The sequence below is a fragment of the Chiloscyllium punctatum genome, chromosome 44, assembly GCF_047496795.1.
Source record: "Chiloscyllium punctatum isolate Juve2018m chromosome 44, sChiPun1.3, whole genome shotgun sequence".
Taxonomy (NCBI): domain Eukaryota; kingdom Metazoa; phylum Chordata; class Chondrichthyes; order Orectolobiformes; family Hemiscylliidae; genus Chiloscyllium; species Chiloscyllium punctatum.
The window spans coordinates 26,956,376-26,973,362 of record NC_092782.1 but is presented as its reverse complement, the minus strand read 5'-3'; the positions used below and the strand labels follow the sequence as shown (position 1 = coordinate 26,973,362).

The 16,987-nt window shown below is 39.4% G+C and overlaps 1 protein-coding gene across 6 annotated transcripts in view; it reads right to left on the bottom strand.

Annotated features, from left to right (window-relative positions):
• Positions 1 to 13,584: 13,584 nt before the first annotated feature.
• The window catches only part of slc26a4 (solute carrier family 26 member 4), a 65,825-nt gene continuing 62,422 nt past the window's right edge, over positions 13,585 to 16,987 (bottom strand). For all 6 annotated transcript variants that reach the window (XM_072562516.1, XM_072562520.1, XM_072562519.1 and 3 more), the window contains one exon: positions 13,585 to 16,682. In XM_072562516.1, the coding sequence (XP_072418617.1) occupies positions 16,659 to 16,682 (24 nt within the window). In that variant the 3' untranslated portion in view covers positions 13,585 to 16,658. The remainder of the gene's footprint in view (positions 16,683 to 16,987) is intronic.

Sequence of the window (16,987 nt, the reverse complement as noted above, 5' to 3'; positions counted from 1 at the left end):
GAAAGGAGGTAACACTGCTTGATAACCTGCAACCTCATGACAATTGGGCAATATAAGATTGCCTGCAGAAGGAATGCCTTGAGCTAAAGGGGTTAAGTGCAGGAAAGTTGTGTTTTGAACAGACAGTTAATACTGAATGTCACAAGGAATAAGGAAACTGCTCCTGATAAAAAGCAAGATATAGATTTTATAATTCCAGAAGTGTAATCAATGTTGTAGATGAATAGATCTAAAGAATCATCAATAATGTTACATCAGAAAATCCTATAAGAATTCAAATTAGAGATTCTTCAACATTAGAACTCTGGAGAACAACATTGATTAGATTAGATTACCCACAATGTGGAAACAGGCCCTTCGGCCTCACAAGTCCACACCAACCCTCCGAAGAGCAACCCACCTAGACCCATTCCCCTACACCTGACACTACGGGCAATTTAGCATGGCCAATTCACCTAACCTGCATATCTTTGGTCTGTGGGATGAAACCGGAGCACCCGGAGGAAACCCATGCAGACACGGGGAGAACGTGCAAACTCCACACGAACAGTTGCCCAAGGTGGGAATTGAACCCAGATCTCTGGCGCTGTGAGGCAGCAATGCTAACCACTGTGCCACCGTGCCGCCGGCCAAGGATCAAACTCTAGCCATCGAGAGGCAGACACTATTGGTTCGAATCGTAGCTGAATTTCACCATTAATTGGGTCATGTTTGAACTATGAGGTTTCACGTGCTTACTTGAGGGATCTTATTGTGATTACCACATGCAATAAAGCTTACATGATTGTTTGGTGAGATTTCCTAACCAGTAGCCGAATTGACGTTGCTAATTTACACACAATACTTCTTTATTTCAGTTTACATCTGCACATGGATTCTCAAACACAACTCTCTAGAGTAATATCTAAAATCTGTCACTTCACATTGTCTTTCTGGATTGGTGTCTTTCTGTTCCTGGTGCCAATCTCATATGGTAAGCTTCGTCCGGAGACTCACTGAAGATGTTACCAGTATGGTGACGGAACTTCTGAAAATGAACCTTCCAGCTCAGCGAGCAAGCCTACATCGAGATACCATGATGATTTCCACAAATCTTTCTCTCCTTGTCCTGGTACAGGGGAACATAGTTGGTGCACGCTGCCAGCTTAAGTCTGAGTTGTCCTGAGATTCTTCTCACACTAGTTTCATCCCAGCAGGGCATCACATTGAGAATTTAGCAATTTGACAGAACTACAAGTGCAGGTCAAAGAAGTCTACAGCTGCAGGATCAGCCGTGTGCCTTCAGTTTCCTGGCTATTGCTGTTGGAGAACAGCGCCATGAAAAAATAAGAACTAGGAGCAGGATTAGGCAATCCACCATTTGAGAGGATCATCGCTCATCTCATCTTGGCTTCAACACTTTCCTGCCCACTCTCTATAATTCTTCAACCCATTACTAATTAGAAATCTGAGTATATGTAAGGAGGAGATAGACAAGGTCCCAGTATCTCCTGCACTCGAGGGTAGTGAATTCCACAGGTTCACGACCCTTTGAGATAAGTAATTTCTCCTTATCTCTGTTTTAAATCTCCTTAGACCACGACCTCTCATTTTAGATAGTCCAACATGAGAAAAGATCCCCTCAATGTCTACTTTGTCAATCTCTTTAGCATCTTATGCACCACACTGGGATCTCCTCTCATTCTTCAAAGGCCTCCCAAGTTAAGGGTCTGTTAATGAGCTGCAAAAATAAAGAGGTGTTTACCTTTTTTGCTTCTCTTGTTGCTTCACTCTCTGCCTCTCCCAAATCTGAGTCAGATTCCCAGCAAGATCCCTCTCAATACATTGGCTTTTTGGGTTGTTATGGAAACAAACAACCTCTGCTATACAATCAGAAAAATAGAGGCCGGAGGACCAGGGATACCTCTTTCAATCTTATGGCAGGTCTGCCTGTATGTTTGAATTAGGTGCAGAGCCAGGAACAACTGGGTGGAAAATCATAGGAAATCCAGGATGCATATTGGCTTGTGAGCCCCAGTATAATGGATGTGGACTCCATTTCCATGTCACAGAACTTGCCATTAGGAAAAGCAATTTCTGGATCCACATTTCTCAAATCTTTCAAAGACTGAGTAACAATAATGTTCTCTAAACTATGATAGAAGTGCATTTGTTTTGCTTGGTCTCAGGGTTGTATAAAGTCGGCCAGTGAACAGAGTAGCAACACTGCAGATCTACACTCAACCATCAGAGATGCAACTCATAAAGTAGCCCTTTAACTAATAATGCCAAATGTCACAACAAAGAAGTTAGTAGCTTTTTTATTAGAACTCTACTTTTATGTAAGAATGTAGACTGAGCAGCTAACTCACTGCTCTTCAAGGTTGTTTATTGAGATTAAAAATTAGCAGAATATTAGTGATAAACTCTCAGTTCCCCCAAATCTTTGTTAGACTAAAGCATGTTTATTGAACACGATTTGGTTGTAACATGATCTGTGAATTGCTGATTTTTAAAAATATAAAACAGGCTCCCGTTTGCTGTTATGTGATTCCATTCTCGGCATTTACCTGAAGAGCAAAACGCAGATCCAGGACCGTCTGTCTGCAAACTGCAAGTTCAGTGTGTTCAGCTAAAACAGGAATGCAAGCAGCTCTGCAAGTCTTGTAACTGAGCCTGAAGATGGTACGTATAGTCTACATTTAGAAAGAACTTTACTTCAAACTGGGGGAGAGTCATGGGCAGGGCTGGAGTTCCACATCGGCATCACGTGGGCAGTTGGCTTGTGTGCTTTCTGGTGAAGTGCTTCATGGAAAGGTACAGTGCTGTAGTCAGTGACATTAGTGTTAAATTTACTGTATTATTTCATTAAAATATATGATTTAAAGAATTTACTTAGATTGTGCTATCATTTGTGTTAGGCCACCTGCTACTTTTGTTTTGATTTTTACTGATATGTTGGGTGGTTTGTGCCCAACCCTGTTTTTCCCATAGGCTCCATTATTTATATTGTGTGATTTTCTATAACAAGGTACCACACAGAAACACAACTACCATGTTCTAGGAGAACTACCTGTATTATTATATAGAACTCTGCCCTTTTCAGAAACTCAAAACGAAGAACATTTGAAGAACCATCGCTTTTGAGCAGTGGGAAATATGATGAAGGCAATGAATAAAACAACTGGCCTCATAACGAAGTGATTCAAGTACAGGAATAGTTGCAAAGGCTTTGTGACACCACAAATAGAGTATTGCATGCAGCGTGGCCTCCTGATCTCAGGATGGATACTCGGCTAATGAGGTGAGTGCAATGAAGGTTTACCGGAACTGATTTCTGGGATGGGATGGCAGGACTACTGTTTGATGGGACACTGAATAGGTTAGGACTGTAATCACTGGAGCTTAGATGAATAAGGGGAGGTTATTTTTTAAATTATAGAATCCCTACAGTGTGGAAACAGGCCGTTCAGCCTAACAAGTCCACACCAACTTTCTGAAGAGTAACCCCCAGACCCATTCCCCTACCCTATTACTCTACATTTACCCCTAACTATTGCACCTAAACTACACATTGCTGAACACTATGGACAATGTAGCATGGCCAATTCTTGCACAACTTTGGATTGTGGGAGGAAACCCATGTAAATACAGAGAGAATTTGTAAACCTCAAACAGACAGTCGCCAGAGGCTGTCTAACTACAGAGCTACTGTACAGACTATAAAATTCTAACAGGATTAGCATGGTAAATACAGGAAAGATGCTCCAAATAACTGGGGTGCCCAGAACTAGAGGTCACAATCTACGGATAGAGGGTAGGCCATTTAGGATGGAGATGAGGAGAATTTCTTTACTTAAAGAGTGATGAGCTTGTGGAATTCTCTGCCAGAGACAGCATGTGAGGCTAAAACATTGAATGTTTTCAAGTAGTTAGGTACAATTGTTAATGTTAAAAGGGATCAAAGGATATGGGGAGAAAACAGGTACAGATTTGGAAGAATAGCCTAAATGAACATACTTAATGATGGAACAGGCTCGAATGGCCATATGGCCTACTCCCTTTCCTATTTTCTATGCTTGTCTGACCTTCTGAAACAAGAGATATGGTTGTGACCTCAACCTGGGCAGTTTTCTGATGCATTTCTCTCTTACATATTCTCAGTAGTACTTCATGAATCAAAAACTGCAACCATAGCTTGCTCAAATATCTCTCCTGATCAATTCTTTGACTTTCACTGCAGGATTTTCTTTCTCCTATGTTTACTATAAGTGTTTGCGTTTTGTACACTCCAAGTTAAATATCCAGGCATAGGCAAGTTCCAAGGAACTTTCTAGTTCAAGTTTTATTTCCACCAACCGAAAATAAATTCAGAAACATTTTGTAATTATAGAAAGCCTTTTTAATCCATTTCCCTAACCAAATCTCAGGAAGATGTTAATTCCTGTCCAAAGGCTCCCCAGTTTAAAAGTACAGCCCAGCACTGAGTTCAGTGGACAGAAATGAAGATAAGTATAGATTTGATGTTGCTTATCCCATTACAATATTCCCAACTTTCTCCCGTTTCACCTTCTGCCTCTGATGTCCACTCAGAATCTTCCAATTCCATCTGTCATCATTTCCTTGTGCCATTCATGTATACAAGTCACTAATGTAATTTAATGTAGTTAACATTTAAACAGCTCTCCAAAGAACTCGAAGTCACAGAATGAAACATCAGTTGGCTTAAGTGACCATCAGTTGAACGGAGTTCAATAGCTTTTCATTGGTATCATATCAGAAGTTCCAAAAAACAAAAAGCAGTCATTGCTTTGGTTAGTTAACCTGAGCCTTGAAACATTTTCAAGTTCTGAACTGGAAACCGATCTTCCAATTCAAACCATCATACCCAAAAATGTCCCATCTAATGTTGCAGAGTCTATTGAAACAGCAAAGGACTGGCATTTAGTTCTTGCTGATCAGAAGAATGTAGCCAGGGTAGTCAAAAGCCAGATGCGCTTTGCAGATGGGAAGAAATTAGGTAAAGAGAAGGATGCCTCCATAACTAAGTACTATGTCAGAGACTCGCCAGCACATGCAAGGTCTGAACTGTGTGGTTTTTCAATGATTTCATTTTGCTACCCCTCATCAACTAGCAGCCATTTGGAGTTCAATCAATTCCGTTCTGAAACTTTTAAATATTTAACTGCATGTACATCACAGCCTGTAGCCCGCTAGCTCAGCTACTGCCTTCATTTAGGTTGTAATGTGCAGCTAATGTCTGATTTTGGGAGAGACAAATATATTGTGGTATTTCAGGTAGCAGCTCTGTGCAGCATACTGATGTCATGAAGCTATTAGAGGGGTAACGGAAAGGACTGTGTGCATTGATGCAGTGTCATGATGTCATCACCATAAATATTCTGCTTTTAATACCATGCTAACATTTGGCAGTGCAACAGATATCTGGCAGCTGGGAAGAGCTAAAGAAAAACAACTTCATGCTGATATGATCACAGACTACAAGAGAAATGAGCTACTGAAACCACCAAAGATTAATGTTTTAAAAATGACCTTACCATTTAAACACAGATGGCAATAAAAGGTTCCCATGTGCAGAATTAATCAGCTTTTAATTTAAATCATTTGCTCATCAGGAGCAGAAACTCATAGCTGGCAGTGAGTGTAAAATGTGAGATGTCAGTGTGAAGCATGCATTTTAAGATGCATTTACTGACCTTGAATATTCATGTGAGATCATTGAACCAGCACCTGCTGCAGCCACAATACATCACCCTCCCTTATCCCTCTGTGTTGCTGGCCACTTTGGCATTGGCACTCAATAGCAAGCAAGCAATTTACTAACCAGCTTAGATAAAAGCAAAATGTTGCAGATGTTGGAAATTTGAAATAAATCAACATACTGGTAGCATCTGTGAAAAAAGGAGTTAATGCTGAATCCAGTTTGGAACACAATTCTGAAGAATCATCATACTGGACTTGCAATATAAACTCCGTTTCTCTCTCCAGAGATGCTGCCAGATCTACTGGATTTCTCCAGCACTTTTTGCTTTTCTTTACAAGTTTAACATGGCTTCATACTGAAATAATTCAAAGCAGAAGGCAGAATGAAAGTGGACAGTTAATGATGGTGAGACAATCACATATCACAATACTCATTCAGGTTTCCAAGGCTGTCCAAGTTAGCCTCCAGGATCCCAGACCAAAACCTAGTCTGTATTAACCATGACCTTTCATTGGAAATGAAAGCTACACTAAGCCATTTGTTTTTCAACATTGATGAAAGCAATTAAAAGTGTCAAGCAGAAAAATACCATCTCGGACTGGAATATTGCTACTAGAGAAACATCAATCTCACAATATCATAACCAATGGTGCCCTACCAAGTGGAACATAAAATGTTACTATTCAGCTATAGTCATGGATTAATAAAAGGTTGTACTGCCTCATTAGATAAGTGCCTTCATAAGAACCACATGTCACATGTTGCTGAATTTAATCGGACACTTCCTCAGCCTGTATTTAGCCCATATCCCACCAAAGCTTTCCTATTCGTGTACTTATCTAAATTCATTTTAAATGTTGTAGCTCTGCCTGCATCCATCATTTCCTCTGGCAGTTCATTCCACACACGAACCATTCTCTGTGTAAAAAAGTTGTCCCTCATGTTCTTTTTAAAACTTTCTCTTCTCACCTTAAAAATATGTCCCCTCATTTTGAACTCTCCCACCCTGGGGAAAAGACTCCTGTCATTCACCTTATCTATGCCCCTCATAATTTTATAAACCTCTAGAAGGTCACCCCTCAACATTGTATGCTCCAGTAAAGAAAAAGTCCCAGCCTATCCAATCTATTTTTATAACTCAAAGCCTTCCACTCCCAGCAACGTCCTGGTAAATCTTTTCTAAACTCTCTCCAATTTAATAATATCCTTCCTGTAGCAGGGGGACTCCAACTGCGCACAGTACTCCAGAAGAGGTCTCACCAACATCCTGTACAACCTCAACAGGACATCCCAACTCCTACACTCAAAGGTCTGAGCAATGAATGTAAGCACGCTAAATGCTTTCTTAACCACCTTGTCAACCTGTGATGCAAATTTCAAAGAATTATGTTCTTGATCCTCTAGGTCCCTGTTCTGTAACACTACCCAAGACCCTACCATTAACTCTATAAGTCCTTTCCGTGTTTGTTTTACCAAAATGCAATACCCTTGCATTTATCCAAATTTAACTCCATCTGCCACTCCTCAACTCATTGAACCAATTAATCAAGATATCTTTGTAATCCTACATAACTTTCTTCACTGTCCACTACACCATAAACTTTGGTGTTATCCACAAACTTACTAACCATGCCTCCTTTATCCACCTTTATGTTTTCTAAGACCTCCAGCATAGAGTCATAGAGATGCACAGCACAGAAACAGCCCTTTCAGTCCAACTTGTCCATGCTGACCACGCATCCTAAATTAATCTAGTCTCATCTGCTAGCATTTGGCCCATATCCCTCCAACCGTTCCTATTCATATACCCATCCACATTCCTTTTAAATGTTGTAATTGTACCAGCCTCCGGCAGTTCATTCCATACACGCACTACTGTCTGCATGAGAAAGTTGTCACATAGTTCCCTTTTAATTTTTTTCCCTTTCACTTTAAACCACATCCTCTTCTGTAATGTGAACTGTTTCAAAACATCAATACTTATTTCCCCTGATTATCCTTAACTTTATCTGCAAAGGCTATCTCATATCCCATTTTTGCTCTCCTGGTTTCCATCTTAAAAATGCAAGAGATGCATTTGTCTATATCTAATATATGATTCTTTCATATTCTTGACTAGAACCTATCTTTATTCATCCATTGTACCCTACTCTTACCAACCTTACCCTTCATTCTTACAAGATCTTAATGATTCTGAACTCTTGTTATGACACTTTTGAAAGGCTCCCACTTGTCAATTGTCCCTTTACCTGTGAACAGTCTACTCCAATCAACGTTTGAAAGTTCTAGTCTCATATCATTAAAATTCACCTCATTCCCATTAAGAATATTAACTTTTATGGAAGGCTTATCCTTTTCCATAACTATGTTAAAACTAATAGAATTATAATCATTAGTCCCAAAGTGTTCCCCTTCTAACACCCTACCCTGCCTTATTTCTAGAGGAGGTCAAGTTTGCTCCTTCTCTAATAGATACATTTACATACAGATAAAGAAACTTTTCTTGACCATATGTAACAAATTCCTCACCAAGCTTTTAACACTATGGCAGGCCCAGGCAATGTTTGGAAAATTAAAATTCCATTTCTCTACATATTTGCTCCTCAATTGCCATTTGACTGTCAGGGGCCTAGAGCAATTGATGTCCTATCACTTTAGTAGGACTGATGCTACTTGAAACCAGGCTGTAATTTGCAATTTAAGCAGTGGAACGGAAACAGCTCTTTAGCGATAGGCAGAAACAGATTTGGAATGGAGACACTCCTGACCGGTCAGGGTGTATTCAAAAACAGAAAAATCCTTTATCTGAAATAAACAGTCGGTCCTGAGACTTTCAGATAAAGGATATCCGACTGCATTGTGAAAAATTTTACAATCAAATAAATTCAATGACGACAAATCCTGGCCTGAGCAGTGCTGCCCAATCACCAAGAATAAAATTTTGACTAGAAGCCATGAGGAAATCATGTGCTTTACAGACACACATGGATTATGGAAATAAAAGTTACTCCCAGATTCAGTGCATGAATTGATTAGGTTCAGTATGTAGAGTCATAGAGTCATAGATATGTACAGTACAGAAACAGACCTTTCTGTCCAATTCGTCCATGCCGACCAGATATCCCAGCACAATCTAGTCTCACCTGCCAGCACTCAGTCCATATCCCTCCAAGTCCTTCCTATTCATAGACCCATCCAGATGCCTTTTAAATATTGCAACTGTACTAGCCTCCACTGCTCCCTCCGGCATACATGTACCATTTTCTGTGTGAAAAAGTTGCCCCGAGGTCTCTTTTATATCTTCCTCCTCTCAACCTAAACCTATGCCCTCTAGTTCTGAATTTCCCCACCCCAGGGAAAAGACTTTGTCTATTTATCCTATCGACGTGCCTCATAATTTTATAAACCTCTACAAAGGTCACCCATCAGCCTTCGATGTTCCAGGGAAAACAGCCTTAGCCTATTTAACCTCTCCCGATAGCTCAAATCCTGCAAACCTGGCAACATCCTTGTAAATATTTTCTGAATCCTTTCAAGTTTCATACCATCTTTCCAATAGGAAGAAGACCAGAATTGCATGCAACTTTCCAAAAGTGGCCAACCAATATCCTATACAGCCGCAACATGACCTCCCAACTCCTGTGCTCAATACTCTGACCAATAAAGGAAAGCATACCAAACACCTTCTTCACTATCCTATTTACCTGCAACTCCACTTTCAAGGAGGTATGAACCTGCACTCCAAGGTCTCTTTGTTCAGCAACACTCCTTAAGACCTTACCATTACGTGTATAAGTCTTGCTAAGATTTCCTTTCCCAAAATGCAGCACCTCACATTTGTCTGAATTAAACTCCGTCTGCCACTTCTCAGCCCATGGCCCATCTAATCAAGATCCCATTGTAATTGGAGATAACTTTTTTTGCTGTCCACTACACCTCCAATTTTGGTGTCATCTGCAAACTTACTAACTATACCTCTTATGCTCACATCCAAATCATTTATGTAAATGATGACAGGTAGTGAACCCAGCACCGATCCTTGTGGAACACCACTGGTCACAGGCCTCCAGTCTGAAAAACAACCCTCCACCACCACCCTCTGTCTTCTACCTTTGAGCCAGTTCTGTATCCAAATGGCCAGTTCTCCCTGTATTCCATGAGATGTAACCTTGCTAACTAGTCTCCCATGGAGAACCATGTCGAACGCCTTACTGAAGTCCACACAGATCACATCTACTGCTCTGCCTTCATCAATCCTCTTTGTTACTTCTTCAAAAAAACTCAATCAAGCTTGAGAGACATGATTTCCCATGCACAAAGCCATGTTGACTATCCCTAATCAGTCCTTGCCTTTCCAAATACATGCTGAAAAATATGTTGCTGGAAAAGCGCAGCAGTCAGGCAGCATCCAAGAAACAGGAGAATCGATATTTCAGGCATAAGCCCTTCTTCAGCCCAAATACATGTACATCCTGACCCTCAGGATTCCCTCCAACAACTTGTCCACCACCAACGTCAGGCTCACTGGTCTATAGTTCCCTGGCTTGTCCTTACCACCCTTCTTAAACAGCAGCAACACGTTAGCCAACCTCCAGTCTTCTGGCACCTCACCTGTGATTATCAGTGATACAAATATCTTAAGAGGCCCAGCAATCACTTCACTACCTTCCCACAGAATTCTAAGGTACACCTGATCAGGTCCTGGGGATTTATCCACTTTTAAGTGTTTCAAGAATCCAGCACTTCATCCTCTGTAATATGGACATTTTTCAAGGTATCACCATTTATTTCCCCACATTCCACATCTTCCATCTCCTTTTCCACAGTAAATACTGATGCAAAATACTCGTTTAGTATCTCCCCCATCTCCTGCGGCTCCACACAAAGGCTGCCTTGCTAATCTTTGAGGGGCTCTATTCTCTCCCTAGTTACCCTTTTGTCCTTAATGTATTTGTAAAAACTCTTTGGATCCTCCTTAACCCTATTTGCCAAAGCTATCTCATGTCCCGTTTTGCCCTCCTGATTTCTCTCAAGTACTGCCCATCTCCCCAGACCAACAATACAACCCTGCCTCCCAAAACAGTATTAAATAAAGTCATTAAAAGTAAACTAAAATGAACATGATTTATGTTCTGCCACTTCCATTTTTTGCGTTCCAGACCCCATCATCTCCAAATCTCCTCTATAACTATGCTCAACTATTATGAACGTTATCGTGGACGATCCATAGCAAGTTAAATACTTAAGCAGTGAGTTCTTATATAATATCAGGAGAGCAGCTCTGCCAGCTATAAATCAACTTTAAATGATACACGACTCAGCTGTTTTCTCAATAACTATGTGATGGAATTTACACCTCGTCTACTGGCACACTTTCAAAGTGGTTGGATGGAAGGAGGGGTGTCACATGAAATGACTGGCAGGCACCAAAATGGTAGTCCACCTGTCAAATTCCCTTCTTAGGAGATGGTTCAAATTAATTCAGTTCATTCGCTAAAGTGGAGGGTCAGCAGGTCACCTCATCTCTTATGACCAGGAACCAGCCTGCTTATCTCTCCAGCCCTGATAAAATGCTAGGTTGGCTGGCACCAAAAATGGCAGTCCCCCTGCCTGCATTGCCCACCATCCTCCTCCAATGCTTTGCCATTGACATCTTACTGGAACACAGACTCGATTCTCATCTTCCTTTCCAGGGCATCACTTGGAAAGCTTTTCTTCCTGCTCCTCTACCATTACCCCGACTGTCCCCTGAGGATCTATCCTTAGCCCCTTCTTATTTCTGATATAATTACTGTCCCTTGATGACATCCGTAATGGTACCTTTTTCCTTGGATGGTGATGGCTAGCATGAGGGGACACAACTTTAAAATGAGGTGTGATAGATATAGGTCAGATGTCAGAGATAGGTTCATTATTCAGAGTATTCTGTGGAATGCCTGCCTGCAACAGTAGGCGACTCGCTAACTAGAAGGGCATTTAAATGGTCATTGGATAAATATATGGATGATAATGGAATAATGTAGGCTAGATGGGCTTCAGATAATTGCGCTGACCTGTGAAACTCGAGGGTCAAATGGCCTGTACTGCGCTATAACATTCTATGTTCTCTGTTCGAAGGCATTGCATTTATGTTGCCGTCAACCAGTTCTGGCCCAACACAACCTCTCCCTTCGCTTCCACTGTTAACATCATTAGGCCACTCTTCAAACATTCAATGCTGGATGAGTAGAAATTTACTCTGAGTAAACATTGAAGCCATCATCTTCAGTTCGCACCCCAAATGTGTTCACAAATGCTATCCATCTCAATGGCCACAATCAAAGCCCAAACATATTTGCAAACTTGTCATACTTGACCTTGAGGGGATTTCTGGATATGTATTTACACAACTCAGGTTGCTTACATCCACCTCCATAACATTCCTCAACTTTATTCTGCCTCAGCTCATTTGAATGTATCCATGACTTTGTTACCTCTAGTTTTAACCATTTCACCACAGTCCTGGCTGGTCTTCCAACCTTCTATGTTTCATAAAAGTTATGTTCATCCAATATGCTGCTGCTTTTGTCTTAGCTTAGACTAGTCCTCATCCTCTAACATCCAAGTGCTTTTTGATCTACATTGATTTTGTTACACCTAGATTTTAAAATTTTCTGCCTGGTTGTGAACCCCCGTATGCCTTTTCTTCTCCAGTCATTAAAGGTTCATTAAAGCCTCCTTCAGTTCCACACCCTCTGACAATATCCACATTCATCTAATTCTAGACTGTTGGAATACCTTTGATTTTCATAGCTCAACCACCATTGGTGGAACAATCAGTTTACAATCTCTATCCTCTTTGCACATTTTCAGTGCATTCACCCACTCACTTCTGCCACTGTTGATGCCCTTCTTGTTGACTGTCAACCAGTACAGACTGCTCTCACTTGCTGAGATGAAATCAACAGTGAAATCTTCCATACCCAGAGCTCAGAGGTTGTCCTCCAATGCCACCTCAAGTTTTATTTCATTGAATGTCAACACCCTTCTGTATGTAGTTAATTTTCTCTTTGCATAGCACGGGTGGGGTTTTATTTCTCCCGCGGATGTCAAGTGCATGGCCAGCTGGCATGCTGAGTTCCAAAACTGCACTGCTAGCTACAAATCAGTTGATGTCTTGTTTTAGTACTTTGCTCAGTCTTAGTGGCTGCCTATTGCACATGTAAGCCAATGCCTTTACCAATGAACACCCCATAAGATTGACCAGCACCACAGACACTTTAGAAAACAGCTGCTTTGGAATTCATAGTGACTGAAATGAAAACAACACTTGGCAGTAGCAATGTGTCATCCCGGGTGTCTGATGAGCAAGGCACTGAATGTTCCCACCAGCAGGTTAAATTCAAGATATTGCGCTTACAACACATCATCTTGTTTCATAAATATCACATATTGGAGAACAGGACAAACAAAATCATCCTGTTAGTACTGTGGATTTTGTAGCTCCTAATTGTAGATAACTAGAAATTAAAATATTACAGACCATATAAAACATTATACTGTCCACTATTTTAACATTGGTATTAAACCAGCTGGTTTTAAACCTATTAAAATGTTTCCAGCAAGCAAGTGGACTGATTTATAATGAGTATTAATCAACTAATATTTATAGGAATAGTCAATTTATGTATTCTATCAAATGAGAAAATTATTTGGAACCATTTTACAAAGAAAATTTCAGTAACAGCTGATCATGAAACTTGACCTGGATCCTAAATTAAGTAAATTAACTTTGACTTAACTGAAAAAAATTGTTAGAAAGTTTAAAATTAGTAAAACTTAAGCTTCATAAATTCACTGTTTTCAGAATGATTTAAAACAACCAAAAAATCAATTTCACATAACTCAAAAATTCAATATTCTTTAATTAGAACATTTAAAAAATAATCCGTGACAGTAAATTCAATACAAAATCAGAGTAGAACCAAAGTTGAAGCTTCTGGAAGGAATGAACTTAACCAGCTTGTCCTTTTATTTTAACTGCATTAAAAAGTGAAAAATCTGACAACCACTTCCCCAAATTTTTAACACAGAACATGAAGTAGTAAATGATTTTCAGCTGTCAATCTCACTGTGTACAACATACATCAATGTGGGATTTACCCAACAGTTCACCAGAGAAACCTCCAAGTGATTAACACTCTTAATTGTCACAAGCACAAATGGGATACAAACATATCTGTGAAATATTAATCCATATTTTAAAACACACACTTAACTTCTCCAAAGGTGACCCACATGCTTCTATCAGCACGTGAACTATTGTTTTCCAGTGTACTTAATAAAACAGAGCACAAACTGCTTTTACTGGAGTTTAGTCAGTCTGTTTAATATTCAAAGAAAACTCTAATCTCTAGTTTTATTCAAGACTTAACTTTGTTTTACTTCTATCTTCACTTTTTTCAAAATTCCTGTTTCTAGTCACATTCTCTATCCATCGTCATTTCAAGACTTCAAGTTGTTTATGCTTGCGATTTTCTTATCTTGAATGAAAATAAATTCAGCTCAAAATTCTCATTAGAGACTTTTGACTTTAAGCCCTAGAATAAGACTAAATTATGTGCTTTGAAGTCTCTCCAATGTCATTTGGAAGTTGGTGTACTCAGAATTGTATACAATGTTGTAAATCACATCTTAACAATAGGTCACACAGGTTTGAAACTGACTGTTTTACATGCATCAACATACCTATTGATAACATCACAGATTGACTGAATCCTTTCAAATTGTGACTGAAAAGGCATATTCTTATCTTTTCAATGTTATGAGCTAAGGAGCTCATGAACAATAAATCAAATATAAAACTAGACATAACTTATTACAAATGTATATTGGTTATCATGCTTAGGTGGATTATATTGCTATGAAGTTCAAAATTATATGAAAGAGATATAGTTCTTGTTAGCTGTCTTGCAATAGCTTTTATTTATAGCCAATTTTTTTTTGTTTTTACAAAGTCTTCTTGGAAAACTAGCACCTAATTAGGTGGTTTAGGCTCCAGAATTAGACTATAAAACATCAATTAGAATTCAGTTAAGAATACAGTGCTCAGTTGGATCTCGATGCTTCTAAAAAAATCAGACCCCTGGCATTCTATTTTGTGGGTAAACTAGATATAAAAACCAAACCAAACAGATCCCATTTAACTAGTCACACCATTAATGCTTTAAACCTTACCATCACTATTGCAAACAAAAATTAGATAAAAAAAACTCCCAAATTAACAATTATTGCCAAAATATTTCCTTGACATTTATTGCATTTTTCCCTGCTGAATGATTAAAATACTATTTAAGACTGAAGATAACTAAAAATACCACTAACAATCAAATTATTGGATAATGAAGCATATTATCAGAAGCTATCAAACAATCAGAAGCTATCAAATATAAAGTTTTTACAATTCAATAATTCATTTTCATCATACCCAGCAATGTTCTATGCTGTGCTTTGAATTCAGTTCTGATAGATATTTTTTAAAAAGTCTGAATTGTGAACAATTCACTGAACATTCTGCGCAGAAAAGCATTTGGCTTTGGAATTCTTTGTATAAAATCAAAATCCTGTGCTTGGATTTTGGAGAGATTGCCGGATCTCCCGTAGGTCAGGAAATTGTGAGGGAACAACAGTTGCAACCTTCCAGCATTTGGTCAGTTAAGAAGCTCCATCTAATTATGGAGCGCAGGATGACTAAAGAAACAAAAGTGAAATCAGAGGACCTGCAGTGATTTCTGGTTAGCAGGCCCACTGAGATAAGTGAGTGCTACCAATGCAGGTAGGAAACTGAATAATTGGAAAAAAAAGTGCAAAACAATAAGTGTGGCCACATTTTTCAGGCCATCATTGTCAAAGGTGGCCTTTCCACAGGTCAGGCACTGTCCTCTTGAACCTGGCTCAAAAGCGAGTTGGAGAGGGGAAAATAAAAGGAGGCCACACTGACCCTCCCTCGTCAGGAGGCCACCTCTATTCACCAGCCTGCTCTTTGACCTCTGCCGGGGGCTTGTCTGCTGTCGGGAAAATCCCGCCAGCTTCACCATTTGCTGCTCAGTGGTATTTAACTGGCTCCAGGTGTTTAGCCACTGCAGCTAGTGCCAGTCAGACCTTTCAATTGACATTACAGGCAGAATCACACCAGTGAGCCAAATCCATTTCTGTAAGGCTTAGAACATTCTTAGTGTATATACTTAATATACCTCAGTGTATATAAAGTAAGCTGGCAACACAGAGATGATAAAGCTTTTAGAAGGTAGCGTTCTATGCCTAGTGAGAATTCACTGGTTAGATATCACATTTAAGGGTAATATTGTTCTTGTTGATTCAGTGCTCCTAGAGAGGTTGACTTTGGTACCTTGGTAGTGTAGCCTAAAAGGGTCTGCTACTACAGGTAATGATAGCAGGTGCCCACGATACTGTAGGAAACATGGAAGTGTTTGGCTACCATAGAAAGTCTATTTTTGCAGTATTATGTTGAAAACGCTTTCGAAAATGAATGAATCATGCTATCAGAAGGAAACTGGAAACTGAATTTGTTGCTGCATGTTACACACCAATTTGACCTGTATGACAATGACAGCAGCTTTCTTTAGGCTACCCTACAGTGCAGCATCATTTCTTGCTTGTTAATAACATCATACCTTTAATACCTATACAAAATGATGTCCAGTATATCGAGAAACCATGAATAGCTAATACCCAGACAAATATAAAAATTATCGTCACCATTACAGGAATAAGTAATTTCTTCCATACATGTACATAAAAATAAATTCTGAGAACAATATAGATTTTACTAAAAATCAGTCATGTTCTAATTGCATAATAGTATGGAAGACAGCACTGAATCTGTATTAAATAATAATCATGTATAGATGGCCAGGAAATTTGCACTGTTTTGGGACATCTGGATATATATTCTTTAATAGCTGAATCCACGGTGACCCTGTGAAGAAATATTTGGAATAGAGTATTACAACTCTTATCTCAGGACAGTAAATTGAAATGCAACCGCCAAAAGAAAAGACAAATATTAAAATTTGCTAACAATTAAAATTTTAAATGTAATTAACAACCATTAATGGCTACAAACTGATTTTCCAGAACACCTATCTTTAAGCCACGAGGCAAAATGTAGCTAATTGTGACTCTAGTTTTTTTTAAAACGAAGGGGCATGGCATAGCAATTGTGATTTTGGGTCACACTGACATTGCGTAAGCTTGAGTACCTTCATCCTTTTGTGCACTTTG